This window comes from Aquarana catesbeiana, linkage group LG11 (genome assembly GCF_042186555.1).
Source record: "Aquarana catesbeiana isolate 2022-GZ linkage group LG11, ASM4218655v1, whole genome shotgun sequence".
Lineage (NCBI taxonomy): Eukaryota > Metazoa > Chordata > Amphibia > Anura > Ranidae > Aquarana > Aquarana catesbeiana.
The window spans coordinates 205027779-205051666 of record NC_133334.1 but is presented as its reverse complement, the minus strand read 5'-3'; the positions used below and the strand labels follow the sequence as shown (position 1 = coordinate 205051666).

The following is a 23888-nucleotide window of genomic DNA, read 5'->3' as shown; positions in this document are numbered from 1 at the left end:
GTGGACCCGAAGGGCGAACGTGCTGGAGGGGGTCCGAACCCTCAGGAGGTGGAGGGAATGCCAAGAGGGATGGCTGAACCCTTGGAAGGTGAAAGCTTTGGTACTACAAAGCCCAGCAGTGAATCTGCTTTTTTTTTATTGTGCAAGTTAGAAAACCTAGAATCGCGCTAAACATAGAAGTGAAATAAGTGTGTTCTCATATACCAATCGAATGAATGGTCATACATTTGGTGAATAAAATACTAAGAATATAAACAAAAAAAAATAAATATAGGATATAAACAACCAATCAATGTTAGACAGCCCCACCTCAGTGTGTGGGAATGTCAAAAACAATAATTTTGTGACAGTGTTGAAAAATATAGATAAACCACAATGAGTGTCCAAATGAGCCTAAACGGCAATAACACCCATGATTAAAAGGTCCAACCATACATGGTACCGCTTTTCAAAATAGTAGAAAAAAACTTGTGGGGAAATCCACCGGTAAGTAAGGGGTTACTGCTTACCAAAAGCCCACGATCCCCCACTACAGAGGATCACAGGGAGCCTGTGTATAGAAAAGCCTTGCAAGACACATCAAGTGGATCAGCTGTTCTCAGTAGAGTGGGGATGATGCTGCGATCTCCAAAGTACCCCAACGAGGCTCCTAATATTCAAAACTCTCCTCATGCCGTTTGGGGATCATGGCTGAATACACATGGTGGGGAAAGAAATGAACGCTCCATAGTGTAAAATCTTTTTGTTTATTAAATAGTAAAAAATATATATGCACTCACATGAGAAGCAGAAAGATAAGCCTTTAAGTCTGGTGCGCCGGCCGGTAGCACACAGACCAACCCGTCCTGCTGGAACGATCAATCACAATACAAGGTGACGTCAGCGCGTCGCTCCGCCCTACATGGCGTTTCGTAATAGGTTACGTCGTCCAGGGGCACCTATGGTTGATTTTTGAAGGTGCACAAATTGCTTTATTATCATATAGAACTCTTATGCAACGAAGAATGATTAAACCCTTGTTGCAAGTTTTGCGGGCAGCTGAGGTTAAATATCGTTGGGGATATCCCATTTAAGGTTATAGCAACATGGAATGGGAAAACAGTAACACTTAAAACTAAAGATGATATGCAACACTGCACAGAGCCCCCTTTTGGTGGACTTTCTGGATTGGAGACTGAATAATTGTAAACCAGCACTACAACAACTAGAACGATGGCAACAAGTGTCCGGTTAAAGGTCGACAGAAGATCGATGTGGAGAGATGGGACTATAATTTGGTCTCAGGACATGCCTGAATAGGGGGATAAAGTTAAAAAGGTTAAGAGAGAAGGAGCAGATTGCCTAGAATTTATTTGGGGGGGGGGGTGCTGTTTTGCTCTCTTTCCCTCTGTTCTCTCTTATTTCCTTCTTTTTTTTTTTTTTTTTTTTTTCTTACCCCTTCTTAGGGGATATTGGAGGCAATGTGCTTAAATACCGCTAAATAAGAATGTTAGAATATAAATGGAAGCCCGGGTTTCACGAGGTACCCTGTTCATGTTGTTTTTATCCATCTTTCCCCCATTAGGCCAGTCTGGTCCCGAGATAAGGGACTATGTTTTCTGCAGGGGGGGGGGGGGGCGCTCTGCACAGACTCCTCCTCCCTTTAGGGGGATGTGCCATAGACAGTGGCACAGTAGGTTATGGGTTTTAGATGGTTTTTGTGTGTGGTGTGTTTTTGGTTTTTTTTTTCTCTCAGATTCATGGAAGTAGTGAGAGAATGATAGGTAGAATGAAGATTGTATCGTATAATGTGAGAGGGCTCTGCTCGATTGGTAATGAACTACGTCACGTGAAGGCAGAGATGGTATTTCTGCAAGAGACGTATTTCTGCAAGAGACGTATTTCATGGCAGGGTCGACCCCTCGTATGCCTCTTCCCTTTTTTTTTTTTTTTTTTTTTTTTTTTTTTTTTCATATAATCAATGGTTCCATGCACCCTCACCCATCTCTAGGGCCAGAGGAGAGTTACAATAGCTATTCATAAACAATGCCCCTTATTACCGACAGAAATGCGAGCAGACCCTGAAGGCCGTTCTCTTTTTGTTAAGGGCAAGTTCCATGGCCAGTGTTATACCCTCGCTACTATATATGCTCCCAATAATCACACTGTTAAATTTCTATCTAAAACTTTGGACATTCTGGGGGTGGGGTTCGGGGAAGGTTTACTGGTGGTGGGAGGGGATTTTAACATTACCTTGGACCTCAGTTTAGACACCTTCGGGGAAAACCTTTGTGTCTCATAAGGCATGTTAAACAGCGCCTTCGCTCTCTGCATTTGGTGGACAGTTGGAGAGTGTTGCACGAGCAGGACAGGGATTTCGGCTATTATTTCAAAATGCATCATGTATATTCAAGGATCGATATGCTGGTCGATCAATATTATTTGAATTATGTAAATTCATCAACTATTGAGTCAATCACCATATCAGACCATACCCCAATAAGCTTAACGACATGTCCGGCATTGATTGGGGGCGTGGAAAGAACATGGCGATTGGATGATAAACAGAGGGTGCAATCCCTGTCTTGCATATTAGCATTATATTTTGAGATCAATACATCAGAGGAGGTGTCTGACCAAGTGGTATGGGAAGCCCATAAGGCGGTTATCAGAGGGGAATTAATTTCAATGGGGTCGGGCATTTGAAAAAGACAGAAAGAAATGGTTGAGCTTCTAGAGTAAATACATAAACTTGAAATTAGACACAAGGCCCATTTAAAACCTAGGGATGTGCAGAGACTAGAGAAACTGCGGATAGATTTAAAAGTGCTTCTTGATCAAAAAGTTCAAAATAAACACAGATTTTTTGCCCACCGTTTCTATGAACAAGGGTGGGAGACTATTGGCTAGACAATTAAAGAAATAACAGGATCTACACCATGTTCATGCTATAAAGGTAGGTGATAAGCAGATAGTGGACACCCAAGCAATAACAGCTGAATTCTGCCGCTTTTATGGGTCTCTATATAATATAGACAGTTCCTGTGGGGGCGATGGATGGTGGGCATGCGGACAGAATTTGAGAGTATCTTGAGGCCTCAGAGCTGCAAGCTGTTCCATCTGCGACCCTAGAGGAAATGGAAAAAGCTATTTCTATTGAAGAGTTGGGAGGAGCGATTGCAGCTTTGCCATTGGGTAAAAGCCCGGGACCAGATATGTAAAATAAATTTTTATATATATATATATATCTATATAGATATATCTATAGATATATCTATAGATATATCTATAGATATATCTATAGATATATCTATATATATATTCACTTGTAGAGGAGAACTGCACTCTGCTTACAGTTTAGTGCCAGCAATCAGGTCTTCCCACCGACCTTGTATATAGAAGAAAAGTCCAAGAGGTTGCTGCACAAAGCAAGCATAATCATTCCAAGCAATATCAAACGCAACAATTGCCTACACAGTTTCAGATATGAATGGATTACGTTTCGGGCTAGTATGCTTACGCCCTTCCTGAGATCCGTTGAAGCACATCTGAAGGTTTCATTTCAATCATTCATTTAAATACAGGTTTAGTGAAGTACTTCACACATGGAATCAATATGGCTAATTAATTAGCCAGCTGAAAAGGGGGAGCTATTGTGGTAATGGACACATCCATGTATGAAAATGAAGTTATGAAACATCTTAGCGATACTCTTACTTATCAAAGACTTGATTGCTGTCCTGTCTTTAAGGTACAAAAAAGAATAAAAACAACCTTAAAGCGGGGGTCCACCTATCTATCGTTTTTTTTTTTTTTTTTTTTTGTTCACAAACTTTTCTTCTCAGCATTACATACTCACATATTGTGTGTAATATGTCCGCCTGTGTCAGATTTCGTCGGAAAGAATAACTTATATTATTCACTGCAGGAGGTTTCCATCTTCATTGTGGGCATTTGAAGCCCACAAGCATTTATTTCCTGGATGTGGTGAATGCTGTGCTCCCAGCATTCACCGCTCGTTCCTGCACATGCTCAGTGGCATCCTGGGAAGCCTGAGACTAGCTCCCAGGAGTCTGGGAGAGGCTAGAAACACGCCTACTCCCACGGGAGGAGAACCAGGAAGTGCAAAGAAGAATAGAAAAATAAAAGGTAATTACGGCGATTTAAATTTTTTTAAATGGAATGTTGGCATCTAGGCAAGGAAGAGAATACATACAGATATTGTTCAAAATTTGGGTGGAACCCCGCTTTTAACTAAGGCAGTTAAACAAAAAATCATTGATGATGAAACTATGGAGTTTTTGATATGTGAACATCCGGTGACACCGGTACTGTATATGTTACCAAAAATCCACAAAGACCCCAAAAATCCCCCGGGATGTCCCATTGTATCAGGGATGGAATCTGTGACAACACATCTAGCACAATACCTGGATAAGTGTCTGACACCATTGTTACTAAACACTAAATCATTCATAAGAGATACTACTGACTTTTTGTAAAAAATTCAAGATATAAACTTGTCATCAGATTCCATCCTAAAATTACCCTTGAGGAGAACTATTTTCTTTTCAGGGATACTCATTTCTTGCAACTGAACGGAGCAGCGATGGGTTAAAATGTTGCACCCCCATATGCGAACGCATTTATGAATATGATCGAGACGTCCTTTTATTTATGTTAATGATTTATTTTTAAAACATTGCCAATGTTGGTATAGATTTGTGGACGATATTTTCGCTATATGGGATGGTAACATGGAAAGCCTATACTTATTTGATAAATACATTAACCATTTAGTACCTGGATTAAAGTTCAACATTGAAATTGGTAAAAATGAGATCTCTTTTCTTGATACTTTACTTAAATTGAACAATGGGCAGATTACTACCAACTTATATGTGAAACCCACGGACCGTAACCAGTTGCTACATTTTAATAGCTTTCATCCCCCAAACGTTTTTTCATCCATCCCAAAGAGTCAGATGATGAGGGTGCAGCGGATCGTGAGTGACCCGCTGTGCCGTGATCAGAGACTCAATGAAATAAAAAATAAACTTACTAGTAGAAGATACCCACAAGCTCTAGTTAATATTGATTACTCTAATACAGATTATAGTAGATCACCCCGAAGAGAAAACCAGAGAATCCCCTTTATTATGCAGTATCATCCCTTCTCTAACAAAATCAATCAAATTGTCAAAAGACATTGGAACCTTTTAAGATCCAGTTACCCCATGGTACAAGAATTCTGGAATCCACCCATGTCCTCCTATAGAAAAGGTAGAACGATACGAGATCGATTGATTAAATCTGATCAACCTGTGGCTGCAGCAGCCAAACTAACCTTTCTGGGACCAAAAAACCTGAGATCATATCCCTGCTTGTCATGCATACAATGTAACTCTATGATTAAAGGTAAATACTTTACACACCCACATAGAGGTTTTAATATCCCCATTCGGGGTTACTATACATGCCAATCTTCATATGTAATTTATGCCATAAAGTGCCCGTGCGGTTTAGTTTATGTAGGGGAAACTACACAAAAAATTAAAGACAGGATAGCGAGACACAAATACTCAATACGTGATAAACTAACCCAATTACCGTTGGCGAGACACTTTTTGAAATTTGGCCACAATGTATCACAATTAAAATATATGGTCCTAGAAGGTATTGAGAAAAATAGGAGAGGGGGCAACCGTGAATTGATTCTAAGAAAAAGAGAAGTATACTGGATACATTTTTTAAATGCTATTGCTCCATATGGTTTAAATGTTGATTTGGATCTTTATTTATTTGTTTAATTGTTGGAATAAGCATTTAAAAGTAGCCAGATAAAGTAACTTTATGATGGGGATATCTTTTTGTTTTTACTCATGAATGTATCATTTCCCTGCATCTTTATAGGTATTTTGAATATATTAAAATGCAAGTGAGGAGATTGAGAGATCTGACACCTGCTGCTTATCCTTGCTTTAATGGCATGTTATAGATAAACATATGCATATATAGATGTTAAATGGTATGCGATTTGAACTGATTAGCCATATTGATTCCATGTGTGAAGTACTTCACTAAACCTGTATTTAAATGAATGATTGAAATGAAACCTTCAGATGTGCTTCAATGGATCTCAGGAAGGGCGTAAGCATACTAGCCCGAAACGTAATCCATTCATATCTGAATCTACTAATATCTGAAACTGTGTAGGCAATTGTTGCGTTTGATATTGCTTGGAATGATTATGCTTGCTTTGTAAATCTCTCCTGAAGATATTGTGAAATAAAGCAAAGAAGTTTAAGAAGTTTTTAAGTGCAGCAACCTCTTGGACTATATATATATATATATATAATATATATTATATTCGGCTTATGTGACGGTTCTCCCGAAATCAGGGAAGGGTCCTCAGTGCTGTGCCAGCTACAGACCCATCTCCCTCCTCAACTCTGACACTAAACTCCTGGCTAAAATTTGGGCCTTGGGTTACAAGACCATATAGTTAAATAGATTCACCCAGATCAAACAGGGTTTATGAAGGGCTGTGAGGCCAGAGATAATACTATTCGGACCCTGCATGTATTGCATTGGATGGAAAATGGACCAAGCCAGACCCTGCGCGTAGTAATTTTCAATGGATGCTGAAAAAGCATTTAATAGGGTGGGGTGGGAGTTTATGGTCGGAGTTTTGAGGGAGATGGGTCTGAGAGAACGGATGATGGGGTGCGTGACGGCATTGTATGCAGATCCTAGAGCAAGGGTTAAGGTCAATGGTAGATTATCAGATTATTTTGAGATACGGAATGGGACTAGGCAGGAAAGCCCATTGTCACGATTGTTATTTGCTATGGTGCTGGAGCCCTTTCTACGAACGATTAGGGGAAATAGGAGGATTAAGGGTATTTGTATATAAACAAAAAAATAGCGACAATTTTGAAAAAAAAAACGCATTTTTTTTTACTTTTTTTCTATGAAAAATATACCCAAAAAATATATGAAAAAACATTTTTCTCCTCAGTTTAGGCCGATACGTATTCTTCGACATATTTTTGTTAAGTCACAATAAGCATTTATTGATTGGTTTGCGCAAAAGTTATAGCGTCTACAAAATAGGGGATAGTTTTATGGCATTTCTATAAATTTTTTTTTACTAGCAATGGCAGCAATCGGCGATAATTTTTTTTTTTTTTAATTTATATTATATCATGACTGCGACACTATGGCGGACAGATCGGACACTTTTGAGACCATTCACATTTATACAGCCATCAGTGCGATTAAAAATGCATTGATTACTGTGTAAATGTGACTGGCAGTGAAGGGGTTAACCACTACGGGGCGCTGTAGGGGTTAGGTGTGTCCTAGGGAGTGATTCTAACTGTAGGGGGGGGCTATGTGTGACATGACACTGATCACAGCTCCCGATTTACAGGGAGCTGTGATCACTCAGTGTCACTAGGCAGAACGGGGAAATGCTTGTCTACATCAGCATTTCCCCGTTCTTCCTCTCCGTGAGACAATTGCGGGCCTCACAAAATATTTATTTTAACCGCTTGTTGACGGGCTCACACCGATATACGTTGGCAGAAGGGCACGTACAGGCATATTAACGTACCTGTACATTGCCCTTTTAAAAAGCGCCCGCCGCGAGCTCCGTGAGTGTGATCGCGGGTCCCGCGGACTCTATGTCCGCGGGACCCGCGATCACACTCTCACAGAGCTTGCGGCGGCCACTTCTTAAAGGGCAACTTTACAAGTACGTTAATTTGCCTGTACGTGCCCTTCTGCCGACGTATATAGGCGTGAGCCGGTCGGCAAGCGGTTAAAATAAATATTGAGAGATAAGTGTTGATGCCAAGCCATGTGCCTGTGAGGATGAGGACTACTCTGCAACAATTCTTTCCTTTTTGTTTGGCGTCTCGATTCTCTATTCTATTTGGGGATTTATATCTCTTCAGATGTAAAGTGTCTATATGATTTAAATTATGGACCCTTGGTGGTATCTATATTAAAAGAATTGGAGAAGTCATACTCTGACATGGTTCGGCATTTTAAATGCGCTTAAAATGTGTGTCTGTCTGTCTGTCTATATATCTGTCTATCATTTGTTTTCTTCTTCCTGAACACGATCTGATCAGGGATCTGGTGTGTTTTCTGGGGGGGGGGGGTTGTGTTTAATGATAGGATTTATATAGATACCTTGTGCAATGTGTCCTTTTATGTTGTATGTTGGAGAGATAGAGAATAAAATAGCAGTCGTTGCAATACTTTGTCACACCGTATGCACAGTGGTCTTACAAGCGTACTTTTTTGGGAAAAAATACACTTTTTTGTATTAAAAAAATAAGACAACAGTAAAGTTGGCACTTTTTTTTTTTTTTTTAATTGGGAAAGATAATGTTACGCCGAGTAAATTGATACCCAACATGTCACGCTTCAAAATTGCGCCCGCTCGTGGAATGGCGACAAACTTTTACCCTTAAAAATCTCCATAGGCGACGTTTTCAAAAATTCTACAGGTTGCATGTTTTAAGTTACAGAGGAGGTCTAGAATTATTGCTCTCTCTACCAATCGCGGTGAAACCTCACATGCGTGGTTTGAACACCGTTCTCCATATGCGGGCGCTACTCATGTATACGTTCGTTTCTGCGGACAGGGCGCGTTTAAAAAAATTTGTATTTTTTTTTTCTTATTTAGTTTACCTTTTTATTTTTACACTGTTTTTAAAAAAACATTGTGTCACTTTTATTCCATTACAAGGAATGTAAACATCCCTTGTAATAGAAAAAAAGCATGACAGGACCACCTGTCCATTTCCATCTGCTTCGATTCGCCAGATGGATGGGGAATAGGACCACCATCCGTCTGTTTTTGGCAGACGATTGGGTGTCAGTGGACCGCTGACATCTGCCGCTCCATAGTAGAGACTGGAGGGTCCAATCGGATCCGCCTGTCAGTTTTTCAGCTTGTGTAAAAGGGGCCTTAAGCCTCATACACGTTACGATTGTTGGCAGGGGATTGTCTGTTGACAGACTGTTGTCCTAAAATCTTACCGTTAGTACGCTCCTTTTGACAATTGTCCAAATGTTGGATGACAGGCTAGTAAATTTTCGGCGGACGACGGTTTGACGTCAGATTTTCGTATGGTCAGGACACAAATCCGTCAAACAAAAGTCGGATGTACAAACACACATGCTTGGAATCAGTGCTCACCAAACACGAAATTAGCAGAAGGGGCCCAATGGGTGGCGCTCAAGAGCTGAGTTTCCTCGTAGTACGTCACTACGTTCGTGTTTGTGGCACGACAATTGTGTACCGTTAGTATGCAAGACAAGATCCTGGCACACGCCCTTTTGACAAAAATCAGACGCTCGGTTGGCCAACAATCGTACCGTGTGTATGAGGCTTTAGAGTCAGAGATTTGTGTAAAGGACACTATTTTTGATCTCTTCTGAAAATGCTAGTGCCCTAGATGTTGAGTTCATCCAATGATTGCAGTACATTCCATGCCAATATTTTGCAAGTGTGAAATTTTGGAGTTCTGATTTTTCCGGCTCTCGTGCTTATTTTTGGTCAGTGTCTCAAAGAACTGAAGCCAGATAGAGCCAGGCACTGGCATTTTCAGAAGACCGGTTATGGAAACCCCATATTTCTTTCAGTGCAGGTTTTAATAGAACCAGCTACAGGAAGACATTTTAAGCTCTTTATTAAACTGTTTGTGCACATATCAGTCATTTTTCTGACTTGTTTGTATCTTTATTTTAGATACTGCTATACCTGCCAGACACACATTCCACCGAGATGTCATCACTGCTATACCTGCAATGTGTGTGTCCTTCGGCGTGATCACCATTGTACATTACTTGGAAAGTGTGTTGGCTTCTCCAGCTACAGATATTTCCTCTGTACTCTGTTCCATGGGTGGTTGGCACTACTTCTTGCCACCATACTTAATGCGGATATATTTATAGGTCTTCTTCACGAGGGATTAAGCCTGCACAGCTTCTTTCTCCTTCTTATGCCTTGGATGATGTTGATTTTGGGTAAATATGACCTTTTTTTTTTTTTTCCTTTTTATAATCCATTATAACTAAAGGGTAAACATCTTGTCTGAAACCCATAGGCCTCATTCACACGAACGGCCAAGGAGGGGGGTAAAAAACAGGCAGATGAGCTGCGGTTTTACTTCCTACCTAAAAGTTTAGATACAGCCACTCAGGCCTTGCACATTGGCAGGGCTTTGCTTTATAGCGGTGATCGGCAGGCAGTACAGTCACCAAAGGCAACTCCATTTAGAATGAGGCCGTAGTACAGCTGAGAGCCATCCAGGTCATATCCAGAGGTAGCTATCAACCAGAGAGAGGGTATACTGACTCCAGTACCATTGAATTACAGCTATATGAATAGTATCCCATGTACTTATTCAAAAGAAAGGACATAAGTACTTTTAGCCTACCGAAAAATAATACATTTTCTCAAACATATTAAAGGCATGCCTGTAATAGGTTTATCACCTAAAAGTGATTCTAAAAGTAAAACCCTTTTTACCTGCCCTACATTAAAGTGGTGTTCCAGCCGAAATGATACTTTTTAAATAAAAATACCCCTATAATACACAAGCTTAATGTATTCTAGTAAAGTTAGTCTGTAAACTAAGGTCTGTTTTGTTAGTTTATAGCAGTAGTTTGTTATTTTATAAACTTACAGCAGGCCGTGGCCATCTTAAGTGTGGGCATCTGAAGCCAGACTGTATTTCTTCCTGGATCTCATCCTTGCAGATCTCGCACATGCTCAGTGCAGCACAAGCAGTGTAATAGGTTTCAGGTCAGGTTTCCATAGCAACTACAGTTTCAGAGGAAGTTGCCGCCCCTTCCCAGAAGGTATTGCAAACAGGAAATGATGCAATGGGCCGCGGCCAGGGAGGAGGAAGTGAAAAATGAATACAGCAGATATACAGTAGGTACTGGGAAAAAAATGTAAAAATATCCAATTTGTTTACAGTGTACAGTTTAGTGAGGGATGCTGAAGAGTTGTAAAAGTGGGTGGAACTCCACTTTAAGGTAAAAAAAAAATTGCCACTTGCTGTGCACCAAGCCATTGGCTCTTGTTGCTGTCAGTCAAATCATGCGAGCAGGGGGTGGGGCAATGCCACAGTGTCCCAGTGGGCGCACAAAGCGCGTCTCAGAATCAAGCTAGCATGTCTGTCCCTATAGTGAGTACAGAGCGCACAAAGCAGGTGACTATATTTTAATTTAAAAAACTGCCTTTAAAACCACTTAGTCAAATATAGCTAGGCAACCAGAACTTTTAGAAAAAGGTCCGCAGTGGCAGCCCACTTACTTTTTCCTGTTGTACTTTAAAACTTGTTGCTTGGTGACATCACAGACAGATAGAAATGTAATGCATATCGGCCATTAGAGTGATCAGGCATATGCATCAAGGAACAAAGTTTTGGATTATGAAGTAAACGCCTGGACCAAGCTATCATGGAAGAGACAGGGGCCCACAGGAGCTGTTGCTTTTTTACAGCAAATGTGTGAGCTCTGTGAAGCAGGCGGTAGTTTAGACGTGGACCTGGGAACACTGTAACCTCAGCATTTGTAATACTTTCCTTTATCACAAGACAATTACTACTTGGAGGCCTCAGTATCTGCTTTGGCTTGGAACTATGACCTGTCCCCACAATTCATTAATCCAATGCTGACTGCACTACTGTACCTCTGTTGGCTGCTTACATTTTTTAAATTGAATTACTGAATAGTAGGGAGGAGAGCACCACTTGAATATAGGCAAAAATGGAAGATTGCATTTAACATAGGTTTCCAGTGCACACTGAAAATTATTTTTGTATACACATGTGATGACTGCACCTAGAAGACACCCTTAGCTTATTCTCAAATGAATTCTGTAGCAAATCGGAGATGGAATGTCTGCTATGGGATTGGTGAACTGGAGCAAAAATCAGTGTTCTATCTTTTGTGGAATTGTCTTTGCAGTTTTGTGTGTCTGTGTTATTGCATTGACTCAAGACTTACAGATTTTCTTTTCAGGAGTTTATTGTCTACGGTGTCCATAATATACTGGTGTTATGCAGTTGTATTTTCAAATGGCTCTTCTTTTCCACAGGTCAAGTCAAAGCGTCCACCTTTATATTTGCCTTTGTGGCTGACACTTGTATTGTGGGATTCCTATTCTGCTTTGCATTCCTTACTTTTCATCTCATTCTTCTAAGCCGTGGAACTACTACAAAAGAGTGGTTTGGTGGTCATGCAACAGAATATGATAATGGCTGGAAGAAAAATTTTAAGAACTTCTTAGGAGAGCGATGGTACCTAGTTTGGTTATCGCCTTGGATACAATCAAGATTGCCTGGAGATGGTATCAATTTTGAACTTGGGCATCTCTCTACTACTGTACCATCCATGAAGTCTACCCAATAGCTTGTGTGAAGTATGTGTGAACCCCAGTTCTGCCATTGTTGGGTATGTGATTAATTCAAGCCTTATAACTTTAAATTTCAATTTTCCACAGGGAATGTAAATATTTAATATATGAAATGAGCCATTTTGAGAAGAAGTGCAGAAATTATTAAAAGCTAAGGTCACCTTTTAGTAAAAAAATAATGCACTGCAGGTAAAAATGTGCACTTATTTACATTTTTTATTTTTTTACACAGGACCTTGTAAAGCATTGCACCTGCAATCAGTGGATCGTGGGTACAATGTCATGCTTCGGCAGACATTGCCTTCAGCTCTCTGCCGATACCACTGTATGGAAAGACAGTTGGTGAGCTGCTGGAGGTATTGATGGACTACGAGGGCGCTGATTAATATGCTCATAGTCCATTAACCATATAGCGACCGGCGCACGCCAATGTACGTCGGCAGAATGGCACGGACAGGCGAATGGGCGTACCTGTACGTCCCTTTGAATTTGCCGCCGTGCCATCGCGTACGCGCCCGTCGCAGGCTCCGTGAGTCCAAATGCGGGTCCCGCGGACTCTATGTCCGTGGGGATACCCGCGATCGTCTCACGGAGAGGAAGAACGGGAGATGCTGATGTAAACAAGCTTCTCCCCGTTCTGCCTAGTGACACTGTCACTGATCATAGCTCCCTGTGATCGGGAGCTATGATCAGTGACTCATCACACACAGCCCCTCCCCCCCTCAGAAACACTCCCTAGGACACACTTGACCCTTCTCTAGCCCCCTAGTAGTTAACCCCTTCACTGCCAGTGTCATTTTTACAGTAATCAGTGCACTGATTGCTGTAAAAATGACAATGGTCCCAAAAATGTGTCAAAAGTGTCCGCCATAATGTCGCAGTCATGATACAAAATCGTAGATCGCCGCCATTACTAATTAAAAAAAAAAAAAAAAAAAAAAGGAAAAATTTATTAATAAAAATGCCATAAAACTAACCCCTATTTTGTAGACGCTATAACTTTTGCGCAAAACCAATCCATAAACGCTTATTGCGATTTTATTTATTTTACCAAAAATATGTAGAAGAATACGTATTGGCCTAAACTGAGGGAAAAAATGTTTTTATATATTTTTTGGGGATATTTATTATAGCAAAAAGTAAAAAATGCCTTTTTTTTCAAAATTGTTGCTCTATTTTTGTTTATAGCGCAAAAACTAAAAAGCACAAAGGTGATTAAATATACCACCAAAAGAAAGCTCTATTTGTGGGAAAAAAAGGACGTCACTTTTGTTTGGGAGCCACGTCGCACGACCGCGCAATTGTCAGCTAAAGCGACGCAGTGCCAAATCGCAAAAAAGTGCTCAGCGAAATGGTCCGGGGCTTAAGTGGTTAAGAACTACAAGTCAGTCAGCTGCCATTGGCAGACAGGACTTGTTTTTTGACTCACAGATTCCCGCGCAGCCACGCTGCTTTCAAAATGTGACAGCTGGTGTCGGAAGACTCCCCCGCCTGCTGTCACATAGGGAAGGCAGAGTTATGTGATTTAAACTTACAATGATCTTGTGCATAACCTAGCAATCCATCATCAATCAAAGATTATTAAATTATTGCAATAATGTGAAATAACTTTCAATAAATGTTAATAAAGTGACGCAATTCAGTTGAATAAGTGCAAAAAAGTCCTTAAGTAGAACTAATCCAGTAGTTCAAGATAGTGTAGATTGGGTATCAATAGACTTGACAATTTATCCAATGAGTGAAACCGCTGACACCACACCAAAGTGCTCACAGAACTCTCACCTCATAGGCATAGATTAAATGCCTTTGGAAATCCAATAGGATAAGTTTCATTTCCAGGATCCCAGGAACACAAGCAAGGTATTATAGATCAAGAAATTTCACCCCTTGTAACCGATATTACGATCCACATGTAAGGTAAATAAGCCTCCAATAGTGTATTACCATGATAAAGAGTTTATTAAATAAAATACCTGCTTACATGAAATCAGCAGCAAGCGCACCAAACAGAGACAAACATTCGATGTTTAGCGCCACCTCGCAAGTTACTTCCGTGGTATACTCCGGCCACACCCTACGCGTTACGTCACGTGACTTCCTCAGGCCCCTGAGGAAGTCACATGACGCAGGGCGTGGCCGCAGTATACCGCGGACCGGAAGTGACGTGCGAGGTGGCCTGAAACGCCAGATGAATGATACTTCATCTACACTATCTTGAACTACTGGATTATTTCTACGTATGGACATTTATGCACGTATTCAACTGAAGTGTGTCACTATTTTTATGAACATTTATTGAAAGTTATTTCACATTATTGCAGTAATTTAATAATCTTTGATGGATTGCTAGGTTATGCGCAAGATCATTGTAACTTTAATTGACTCTTATTGGTGTAGCTGTGAACACTATTAGGTTTTGCTGCATTTCCACTTTAGTATTTTTATTTATTTTAGTTCACTAATAGTAGCGCAGAGGACCACCATAAATAAAGGGTTATGTGATTACCAACGTTACATGTTGCATCATAAATACGGGTGTTGCTAAAGACTTTTATTGACCATGCAGCCGATGGCATATGGCCACTATTATATCTCAGATAATTTTGCAGGGGCAGAGCAAATTCAAAGACAAAGTAAAGCAAGCCAACAGTAACCTTTCCTTGTCTTCATAGTACCCTCTTGTCTCTCCATTGCACTGCTGGAGGTCCCTATGAGAAAAAAAAAACACAGTAGTGCAGCGCTAGGTGCCCAAAAACAACCTTCTGCCAAACTGTAACATGGAGTGAGGGGGCTCCTGCCTAGGGATATATAAGTACCTAATTTCAGTGTAAATGTTGATCTAGTAAAGGCACAGGTTGACTGAGATGTAGCATCTGTATTGAACAAAGTAAACTGTTAGAACTGATAAAAGAGAAAATATTGTGCTCGGTGCAAAAGAAATATAATGTCTAGAGCTGCATCTACCATCCACCAGATCACATGATGATATCAAATATACAAAAAAGTCCACTATCTCTCAAATTAAAGTGATCGTAAAAGAATGATTCTGTTCGAGCAAACGGTAGTGGTTTCTCCAGGGGGTTATCTGGTCGAGTTGATGATCACTGGAGACATCCGGAAGTTTATGATTGGTGTCTCTGCTGGTGTTTCACTGTTATGCCCCGTACACACGAGCGCATTTTCCCTTGGAAAAATCTTGGATGGTTTTTCCAACGGAATTCCACTCAAGCTTTGCTTGCATACACACAGTCACCAAAGAACGCTGTGACGTACAACACTACGATGAGCCGAGAAAATGAAGTTCAATGCTTCCGAACATGCATCGAATTGTTTCCAAGCATGTGTAGGAATTTTGCGCGTCTGAATACGTTCAGACGATCGCATTTTCAGATAGGAACTTTTCCCAACCAAAAAATAGAGAACATGCTCTCAATCTTTTGCTGGCTGGTATTCCGGCAGCAAAAGACCGATGGAGTATACACACGGTCACAGTTTCCGACAAAAAGCTCCCATCTGAGTTTTACTGGCGGAATTTCCGATCATGTGTCCGCGGCATAAGAAGCTGGAATCCTCTGATTTTATATTTTTTTTCTATTTTTTTTTTTTATTTCTTTCTTCCAAGGATCGTGCATCCTGCTAGTGGAAGGCTGGAATCCTATAGTTACCTTTTGCGCAAATGGACTCACTCTTTTTGTTCTGTTTTTATTTTCACTTTATTTGAGAAATAGTGGACTTTACTTTTATAGTGATGTTTTTTGTATGCAATTAGCAGACCTCCAGCTGTTGCAAAACTACAAGTCCCGTCATGCTTGTGGCTGTCAGAGTCTTGCTATGCCTCATGGGACTTGTAGTTCTGCAACAGCTGGAGGTCCGCTAATTGCATATGCCTGTTCTAAAGCATCTTGTAAGGAGGAAGGTAAGAATCCCCTATTGCAGAAAAGGGCATACTATGGGGGAGATATACTAAAACTGGAGCACACAGAGTATGGTGTAGCAGAAATCAATCCGTTTTCCAGGTATCATTTTCAAAGCTTATATGAACAAGCTAATGTTAGAAGTTGATTGGTTACTATGCACAGCTGCACTAGATTCTGAGTGCTCCAGTTTTAATAAATATCTCCCTATGTGTCAACTGCAATAAAACTTCCTGTTTCCTCCTTCCAAGTTTTTAATTTAAGGGTCAAGTTCTATTTTAATGCAGTGTCCATTAATGCATCCCAGCAATGTAAATGGGCCTTTATAAGTACCTTAACATTGCGCTCATTATCAGTGCTGGACATAAGCTCGCAGCAGGATTAACCAATGTGCTAATAACTATTGGCAATTTTGCCCATGGGACTTTTGGAGAGTGGTGCCAAGTAAAAAAATAACAATGTGTTCAAAATAATACAAATTTTATTTTCTATTAAAATCAGACACATTTTGACATAATAAATATTTTCATAAAAACATATGCCAGTGTGCATATATTGTTGGTAATGGTGTATACCCAAAATTACAGAAGCACTGAAGTTGTTATATTCTTAAAGCTGTAGTCTCTATGCGTTTTTGTAGGGCAACGCCCACTTTATCAGGAGACCGACAAAATTTGGTTTGTGTGTGTCTGTGGAAAGACCACGTTATAAACAAAATAACATATAGGGAAAGTTATGAAGTGACGGGCGCCACTGTTGCCCCGCTGTGACGTTGCGCGCATGCGCCGCAGCTGTTAACATGCCACATCGCTGCGGTGTTTCACCGCCATGAGCAGCATGGCAAGGGGTTTGGCTGTGTATACAGCCGGGCCCTAATTACATGATGCATGGTGGGGGGCTGGTCCCTGGGTCGGCACAACCTTTAAAAGGGCTTAGTCAACTTGGTCTTTTATTCTATTTCCTGCTACTCCAGTGGAGCCACTCCACTGTGGCTCTCTGACTGCTTTATATAAAGTATGGCAAAACAAAAAAAATTTATATAATATTTATTTATTTTTTTTTATTTCATCACTTCACATCCACTATTTTGTTTTTGTATGCTTTATATCGTTATATCAATCATTTTACTTTAATACGGTAACGGTCGTCATTATTACATCGTTGCCTTCACTTTTTAGTCCATTATTCTACATCACTTATCCCACTGGATTTTATCTGGTGTTACATAATTGATGGTGTGCACTGTGCCTTTATTAATTTTTGTTGCTCCAACTATTGTGTATGTATGGTGTGTGTGGTGTGTTTTTTGTTTTTTTGTTTTTTTCATTTTCATATGAGGGGACCTACACTGTTGAGTGGTCCCAAAATTGAAATTGATTACTTCATAACTTTCCCTATATGTTTTGTTTATAGCGCGGTCTTTCCACAGATACGCACAAACCAAATTTTGGCTGACTCCTGATGAAGTGGGCGTTGCCCTACGAAACGTATAGAGACTACAGCTTCAAGAATATTACAACTTCAGTGCTTCTGTGATTTTGGGTATACACCATTACCAACAATATATGCACACTGGGATATGTGGTGTGATGTGTTTTTTTGTTTTGTTTTTTTTATGACAAATATTTATGTCAAAATTTTGTATTTTTTTTATTTATTTTTTTGAACATTATTTATTTTACTTGGCACCACTTTCCAAAAGTCCCATGGGCAAATGTTATTACTATTATTTATTTATATATATATATATATATTAAATTTTTTTTTTTTTTTAGTTCTACTAAATAATAGGGACGAAGTGCTACCTTGGTCTGAGCTTATGTGGCCTTCTTTCTCTTTTTAACTACTGCCAGTTTACTTTTCAACATGATCACATTACCGAGCTCTGAAAATTTTTCTTGTATTGTAAAATTTTTCTCTTTACTTTTTAACTTTGTAAGACTACCCACTGAATTCTACTTTAAATTTGTCCACCTGCGCTCTTCATAAAACTTTAAACTCAACTATCTTTCCTGTCATTTAGGCCCTGTTCACACTTGAGCGACGCATTTGCACATTTTTGAATGGTCTTCCCTCCACTCTAAAGCCGCGTACACACGGACGGACTTTTCGACCGGACTGGTCCGATGAAACAAATCCGTCAGACAATCAGATCTTGTGTGGGCTTCAGCTGACTTTTTCTGTCGAAAATCAGACGGACTTTAGATTTAGAACATGTTTCAAATCCTTCCGACGGACTCGAGTCCGGTCAAAAAATCAGTTCGTCTTTATGCTAGTCCTGGCTATGAACTTCCTTATTCTAGTCCCTTCGTATCACGTTCAAACCAACGGACTTTCAACTGGACTTTAGTCAGTTCATGTGTGGGCAAGTCTGGCCGTTCGAAAGTCCGTAGTAACTCCGTTGAAAGTCTGTCGGAAAGACCATTGGACCTTTGATGCTGAAAAGTCCGCTGGTGTGTATGCGGCTTAAGGCTGAATTCACAACTGAGCGTTTAGTTTTCAGGCTGAAAGTTGTGCATTTGTGCTGCGATTTTGCACAGGTCAAAAGGTCACAAATGTAAAAAGCAGAAAAATGCCTGTAATCTGCCCAAAAAGAAGCTCATATACTTTTTTGAGCTTCAGGCTACAAAACATTCAGATGTGAACAGGGGCCATTTAAATGAATGGGATTTTGCTTGTTGGGCGTTTTTTCTGGCGTTTTACAAACTGAAAATGCTCAGGTGTGAATGCAGCCTTAAAGCACAAGGAAGCTCATGTACCAAATATTAGCACTAAACCAGTTTTGTTTTTTTTTTGTTTTTTTAAAACCACATTTTGCAACAGTTGTGGCAAAATCGCATCACCTTTGGAGTGTCTTTGGGAATGAATGGCTCCGTATTGCACATTTTACCATGATTTGGAATTGTGGGCAGAATCACCACAATTCTGCCAGTGATTCCAAACCGCCAAGTGTGAACAGGGCATTAGAGAAAGTTGGTATTGATGTCAACTGTACCTAATGCAATACTTTTGTTGCAGAATGCATGATCTTACAAATATTTTATATATTCCTGCTTTAGGTACAAGACCAAGCATGCACCAGAAGAACTGCTGAACGTCCTTTTAATATCTGGATGTGTAGAGGAACATGTTTGTACTTTGATGCATGTACAGCTGGCTGTAAATGATTATTTGATGCCTTTTAGTAAGATGGTAAGATGGTATTTTCAGAGCCTACATACCTTCTCTTGGAAAATTAATTATTTTAATGCAAGGTGACCTCTGTCATCTCAAAGTAAACCTTTAACATCTTCAAGGCCTTTTATGAAAAATGCACTTACATCTGTTTCAAGGACCATACTTCCATTTGTTCAATCAGTCCCATAGACATGAGATAATCTCACCTGATCGTATTGATTATGATCATATCGGGAATTACCATATTTCTATGTGCACTATGCAGCCTACAGGGGGCCGAGGCAAAGGAGCAGCTTCCTTTTAAAATTATTGGCCACATTTTTTTTTTCCTATATTATTTTTAAAGACTATTCCTGTAATATAAGGTTAATTACACATTATCACAATATTCTATGCCAGGTTAGAATCAGGATAACGTCTATCGTTTCTTTTTATTTTTGGAGAAGAGACACCAGTAGACAGGTGTTGCTTATGGTCCCAACAAATATGTGCCTGAAGGCTCCAGTGGTGAAACTCCAGCCCTGACAAATGTGTACGTGTGTTTTATTGTTCATTTTAAAGACTGGCTGTTGAATGATCAAATTTATATCATATGCCATTTCATGTCTAAAAGCACGTTTTTACAGGTCTTGGTATTTAGCATCTGTATAAACACTAGACAAATGATTGTGTGGGGTGCAAGATAGATTTTTGCTTGCACAATTTTCCTTCCTGCCTATTATCTGCACAGGTAGGTCAAAGAGGGTGGGGGGTATGACTTACCCCCTACTCGTAGGGAAACTAAGTGACAATTTAATCTAAAATGGTCAAATATGTATCATTCATTGTATGGTAACATAAAACCTAATATTACAGTTGGCTTTGCTAATGGGAAATAAACTTGAAAGCTTCTATGACCAATCAGTATTCCAGCTGCAACCTGTATGCAAAACATAGTTTTTAAACTACATGTATCTGCAAATCCAGTATAAATGACTAAATATATATAGGTATCTGATAGTATAACTGATTAGGCAATATACAAAATCCAGTCAGTGGGTGACCAAAGTATGCTTACAATGTTAATCATACAACCATCAGCCCCAATTCCAGGCTGCCCCTTGTTATACACTGCACTATCGTTACTTTTCAAAACCACAATTCAACAAAACTCTTGACAAATCCACAGGCAGTTTCAAACACTGTAGAAAAAAGTCCACATACAATTCTGTTTTCAACTTGACTAAAAAATAATCTTGATGCTTATTCATTTGGCCATACAATCAAATCTGTTAAAGCGGAACTATCCTCACTCTGGCTGCTGGAGCTTCCGATCAGCTGCTGACATCTTAGAGTGGCTGGCTTCCGGGTATCGAGTGCCGGCTGCTTTTATTGGCTGGGTGGGGATGATGTCGCTCCCGCACATGAGCGGGAGTTCTGGCATCTTTGGCATTGCCAAATTTCTACAATGAGCTGCTCGTGCTCAGCTTACTGTACAGGGGCATACAGACAGGTAATTTCAATGCAAAAGAGACAAAGCATGTCTCTTTTGGATTAAAAATCATGCCTATTCACCTTTTACACTTTAAAGATCAAACTGTCACAGGAGGTAGCGAGACAGTCCTATGTTATCTACGACTAGAATGATTCAGGCTTGCTTCCTCCCTCATGTTGACTGAATGGAGTGGTAATGGAAGAGAAAGGCAAGCATTTGCTTCCAGGGAGAATGGCCTTAACATGAGCTTGTTGTTATGTTGCTCTGCTTGGGCAAAGTACTGGTTCACTTTATAGAAGAATTACAGTTTTAAGCTTTTTTTACATCATTTTGACCAATGTAACTATGCATATGCCAAATCTGTCCAATCAGAGAACGCCTTGCACTCTTTGAGGGAATGCAAAGTGATCTGAATGGCTCCCATGCCAAGAACCAACAGTGCTCACAGTACAGCAAGGCTGCCGCTCAGTATGGGACCTGGAAGATAGTGGAGATCACTGGAGTAGCAGTGTCTGCTACAGTGATTTCCAGCTTGAGGGATTTCACAGGTATGGCATATACATATCATCTTTTTCTTTTTTCTTTTTCTTCTCTACAATTACAGCATTTGGATAAGTATTTTGCACATGTTCACTGGCAAGCACATATTAATTCCATACCCAACTGACCAATTAGAAAGTTTACATCTCTTTAAGTAATAGCTGACAATTGATCCCAAAGAGATAGTGGGACGAGGATATCTCTACGCAAGAGAAACGGCTTCCCTTTACTTGCAGTACTGCTGTCAGATGGGCACACCTGTCAATCCCCCATCAGTCATATAGTCAAATACATTATATTCCACTTGTAGGTTAAATACATGGTAATGATTCAAATTAGTAGGGCATCATGATATGTTATCCAAGCTGCATGTATGGGGAATCTAAACCAGGAGCTGTATTAACCTTGTTGAGAGAGCACATCTATAAGTATAGAGTAAATTTGGGGAAAAGGTGCCTCGTGCACTATAGCATTTTCCTATAGCTAGGAGTCCCATGTAAGGTCTGCCACTCACCGCTTCGTATAGAGTCCTATAAGTTTTCTCAGGGGTGACATTCAAATGAGTTCCAATATCCTCACAGGGACTGGACATCACCCTCTTTCATCCCATTGCGTGTGCTGTTTGTTTTTTGTTTTTCCCCTATTTATGTACAGTATATCAAGGTTCTATTGGAATAATCATTTATGCCGGTGCATTGCAGTGACTGCACTAAGCAGGGTAGCTCCTGGTACCCTTGCACACACCACTATATGTAGGGGAGCTCCGGGTCTCCTATGTGGCACATTTGGATAACACAAGTCCCTTTTGTATGTATCTATGTATGTTCACTGATATTTAAATATCTACTTTACTATTGATGTGGTGTGCTTTGACTTATCAATACTTACCTTTTTAAACTTTTACTTTTATTATTTGTAGACAGTTCTCTGATATACCTGATGCTGTCCTGAGGAAGCAGGCTGCATTTAACTTGAAACATCTAGAGAGTCCCTCGCCCCACTGGCCATTGGAATCAGCTATGTTGAAATCTAATTTGTAATATACTGTGATGATAATTGGTCAGTGGAGAAAATTAGGTATTAATATGTGCTTGTCAGTAACTGTGTGCAAACTGATACTCCCAAATGTCAAAATTTTATAAAAGAACAAAGTACTTTTTTTTTTTTTTTTTTTTCAATTGTTAATATCGCTAAATAAATTTTGATATATTTTTATATAGCTGTGTATTGGTGCCTCAAAAGTTAGACATCTTGGTTCTTGTGGAAATACATTTACTGTATATTTAAAAACTTTGTTGCACATCAGAAATGGATCTCATAATATCGCAGGTGACATACTTGTATATGCACACAAATACTGGATTTTTGATTATTTAACACAAGTTGGCTAATTAAATTGTTTGTTGCATCTGTTAAATGGTTGATGTTCAGCATCTGAACACTATCCCTGGAATTCATAGACTGGTGCAGACAGATTTTGTGAAAGTGTCTCTCGTGCATCTTAAAAGTGGCACAGCGTGTGCCAAATTCATGTACCTGTCTAGAACCTGTGCTTTTATTTTGCCGCATGGTTCACCACTTCTAGAGCACAAGAGAGACACTTTCACGAAACCTGTCTGCATCAGGGTCTTTGTACGCCAAAAGAGATTTGGTCCTAATTAGCCCCACTTTTGTAAGATATGAACTGTATTTTATTTTGAATTTGGCACAGGCATTGCGCCACAATGTACATGGCACATTTTGTAATTACCTGAATTTAGCACACGGGTCGCTGTCAGAACCAAAAGTCTCGCAGCTGCTTCATGAATTTGGCGCAATACACAAACAAGAGTAGTTAGTGCCAGAAAAGTAGTATCTGCTAATATTGAATTCCCTCCTATATGAAGTAAACTAGACACAGTACAGATCACTGAGCTTCCTATAGGCAGAGTGAGTCTGGCTACTATGGGACAGTATGCTTCCGTATATGCTTAGCGTGTAAGCAATTATAGCCAAATATGTAGGTACAGTATATACACCAATTTTCATGCTTATAGATGCAGATATGTTTAGGCTATACAGTATATTACCCCTTTTATACACCAATGTATTTATGAAAATCTCAAATAAAATTGTATAAACATGTCCATCCACAGTTACTGTCGCTTAATACTTTAGATGTGTGCTAAAAATGAACAGTTAAAGAATGCTACCCCCACATTTTATATTCACTTCCCCAGACTGACCACACTTCTCTCCAAATCTGCCCTCAGTGCTCCTTCATCTAGAGTGGGGCACTCTAATACTGGAGGTGTGTTACTGGTGAGATCACCAGGTGAAAACCAAGGGGGAAAAAAACCTTAAAAGAGAACTAATG

General features: G+C 39.9%; 1 protein-coding gene across 1 annotated transcript in view; it reads left to right on the top strand.

Moving 5' to 3' along the window:
- Positions 1 to 23664, top strand: part of ZDHHC24 (zDHHC palmitoyltransferase 24) — a 53932-nt gene extending 30268 nt beyond the window's left edge. Inside the window, exons 3-5 of the mRNA XM_073605180.1 lie at positions 9749 to 10026; positions 12110 to 12465; positions 19401 to 23664. Of these exons, the coding sequence (XP_073461281.1) occupies positions 9749 to 10026; positions 12110 to 12423 (592 nt within the window). The 3' untranslated portion in view covers positions 12424 to 12465; positions 19401 to 23664. The remainder of the gene's footprint in view (positions 1 to 9748; positions 10027 to 12109; positions 12466 to 19400) is intronic.
- Positions 23665 to 23888: the final 224 nt, after the last annotated feature.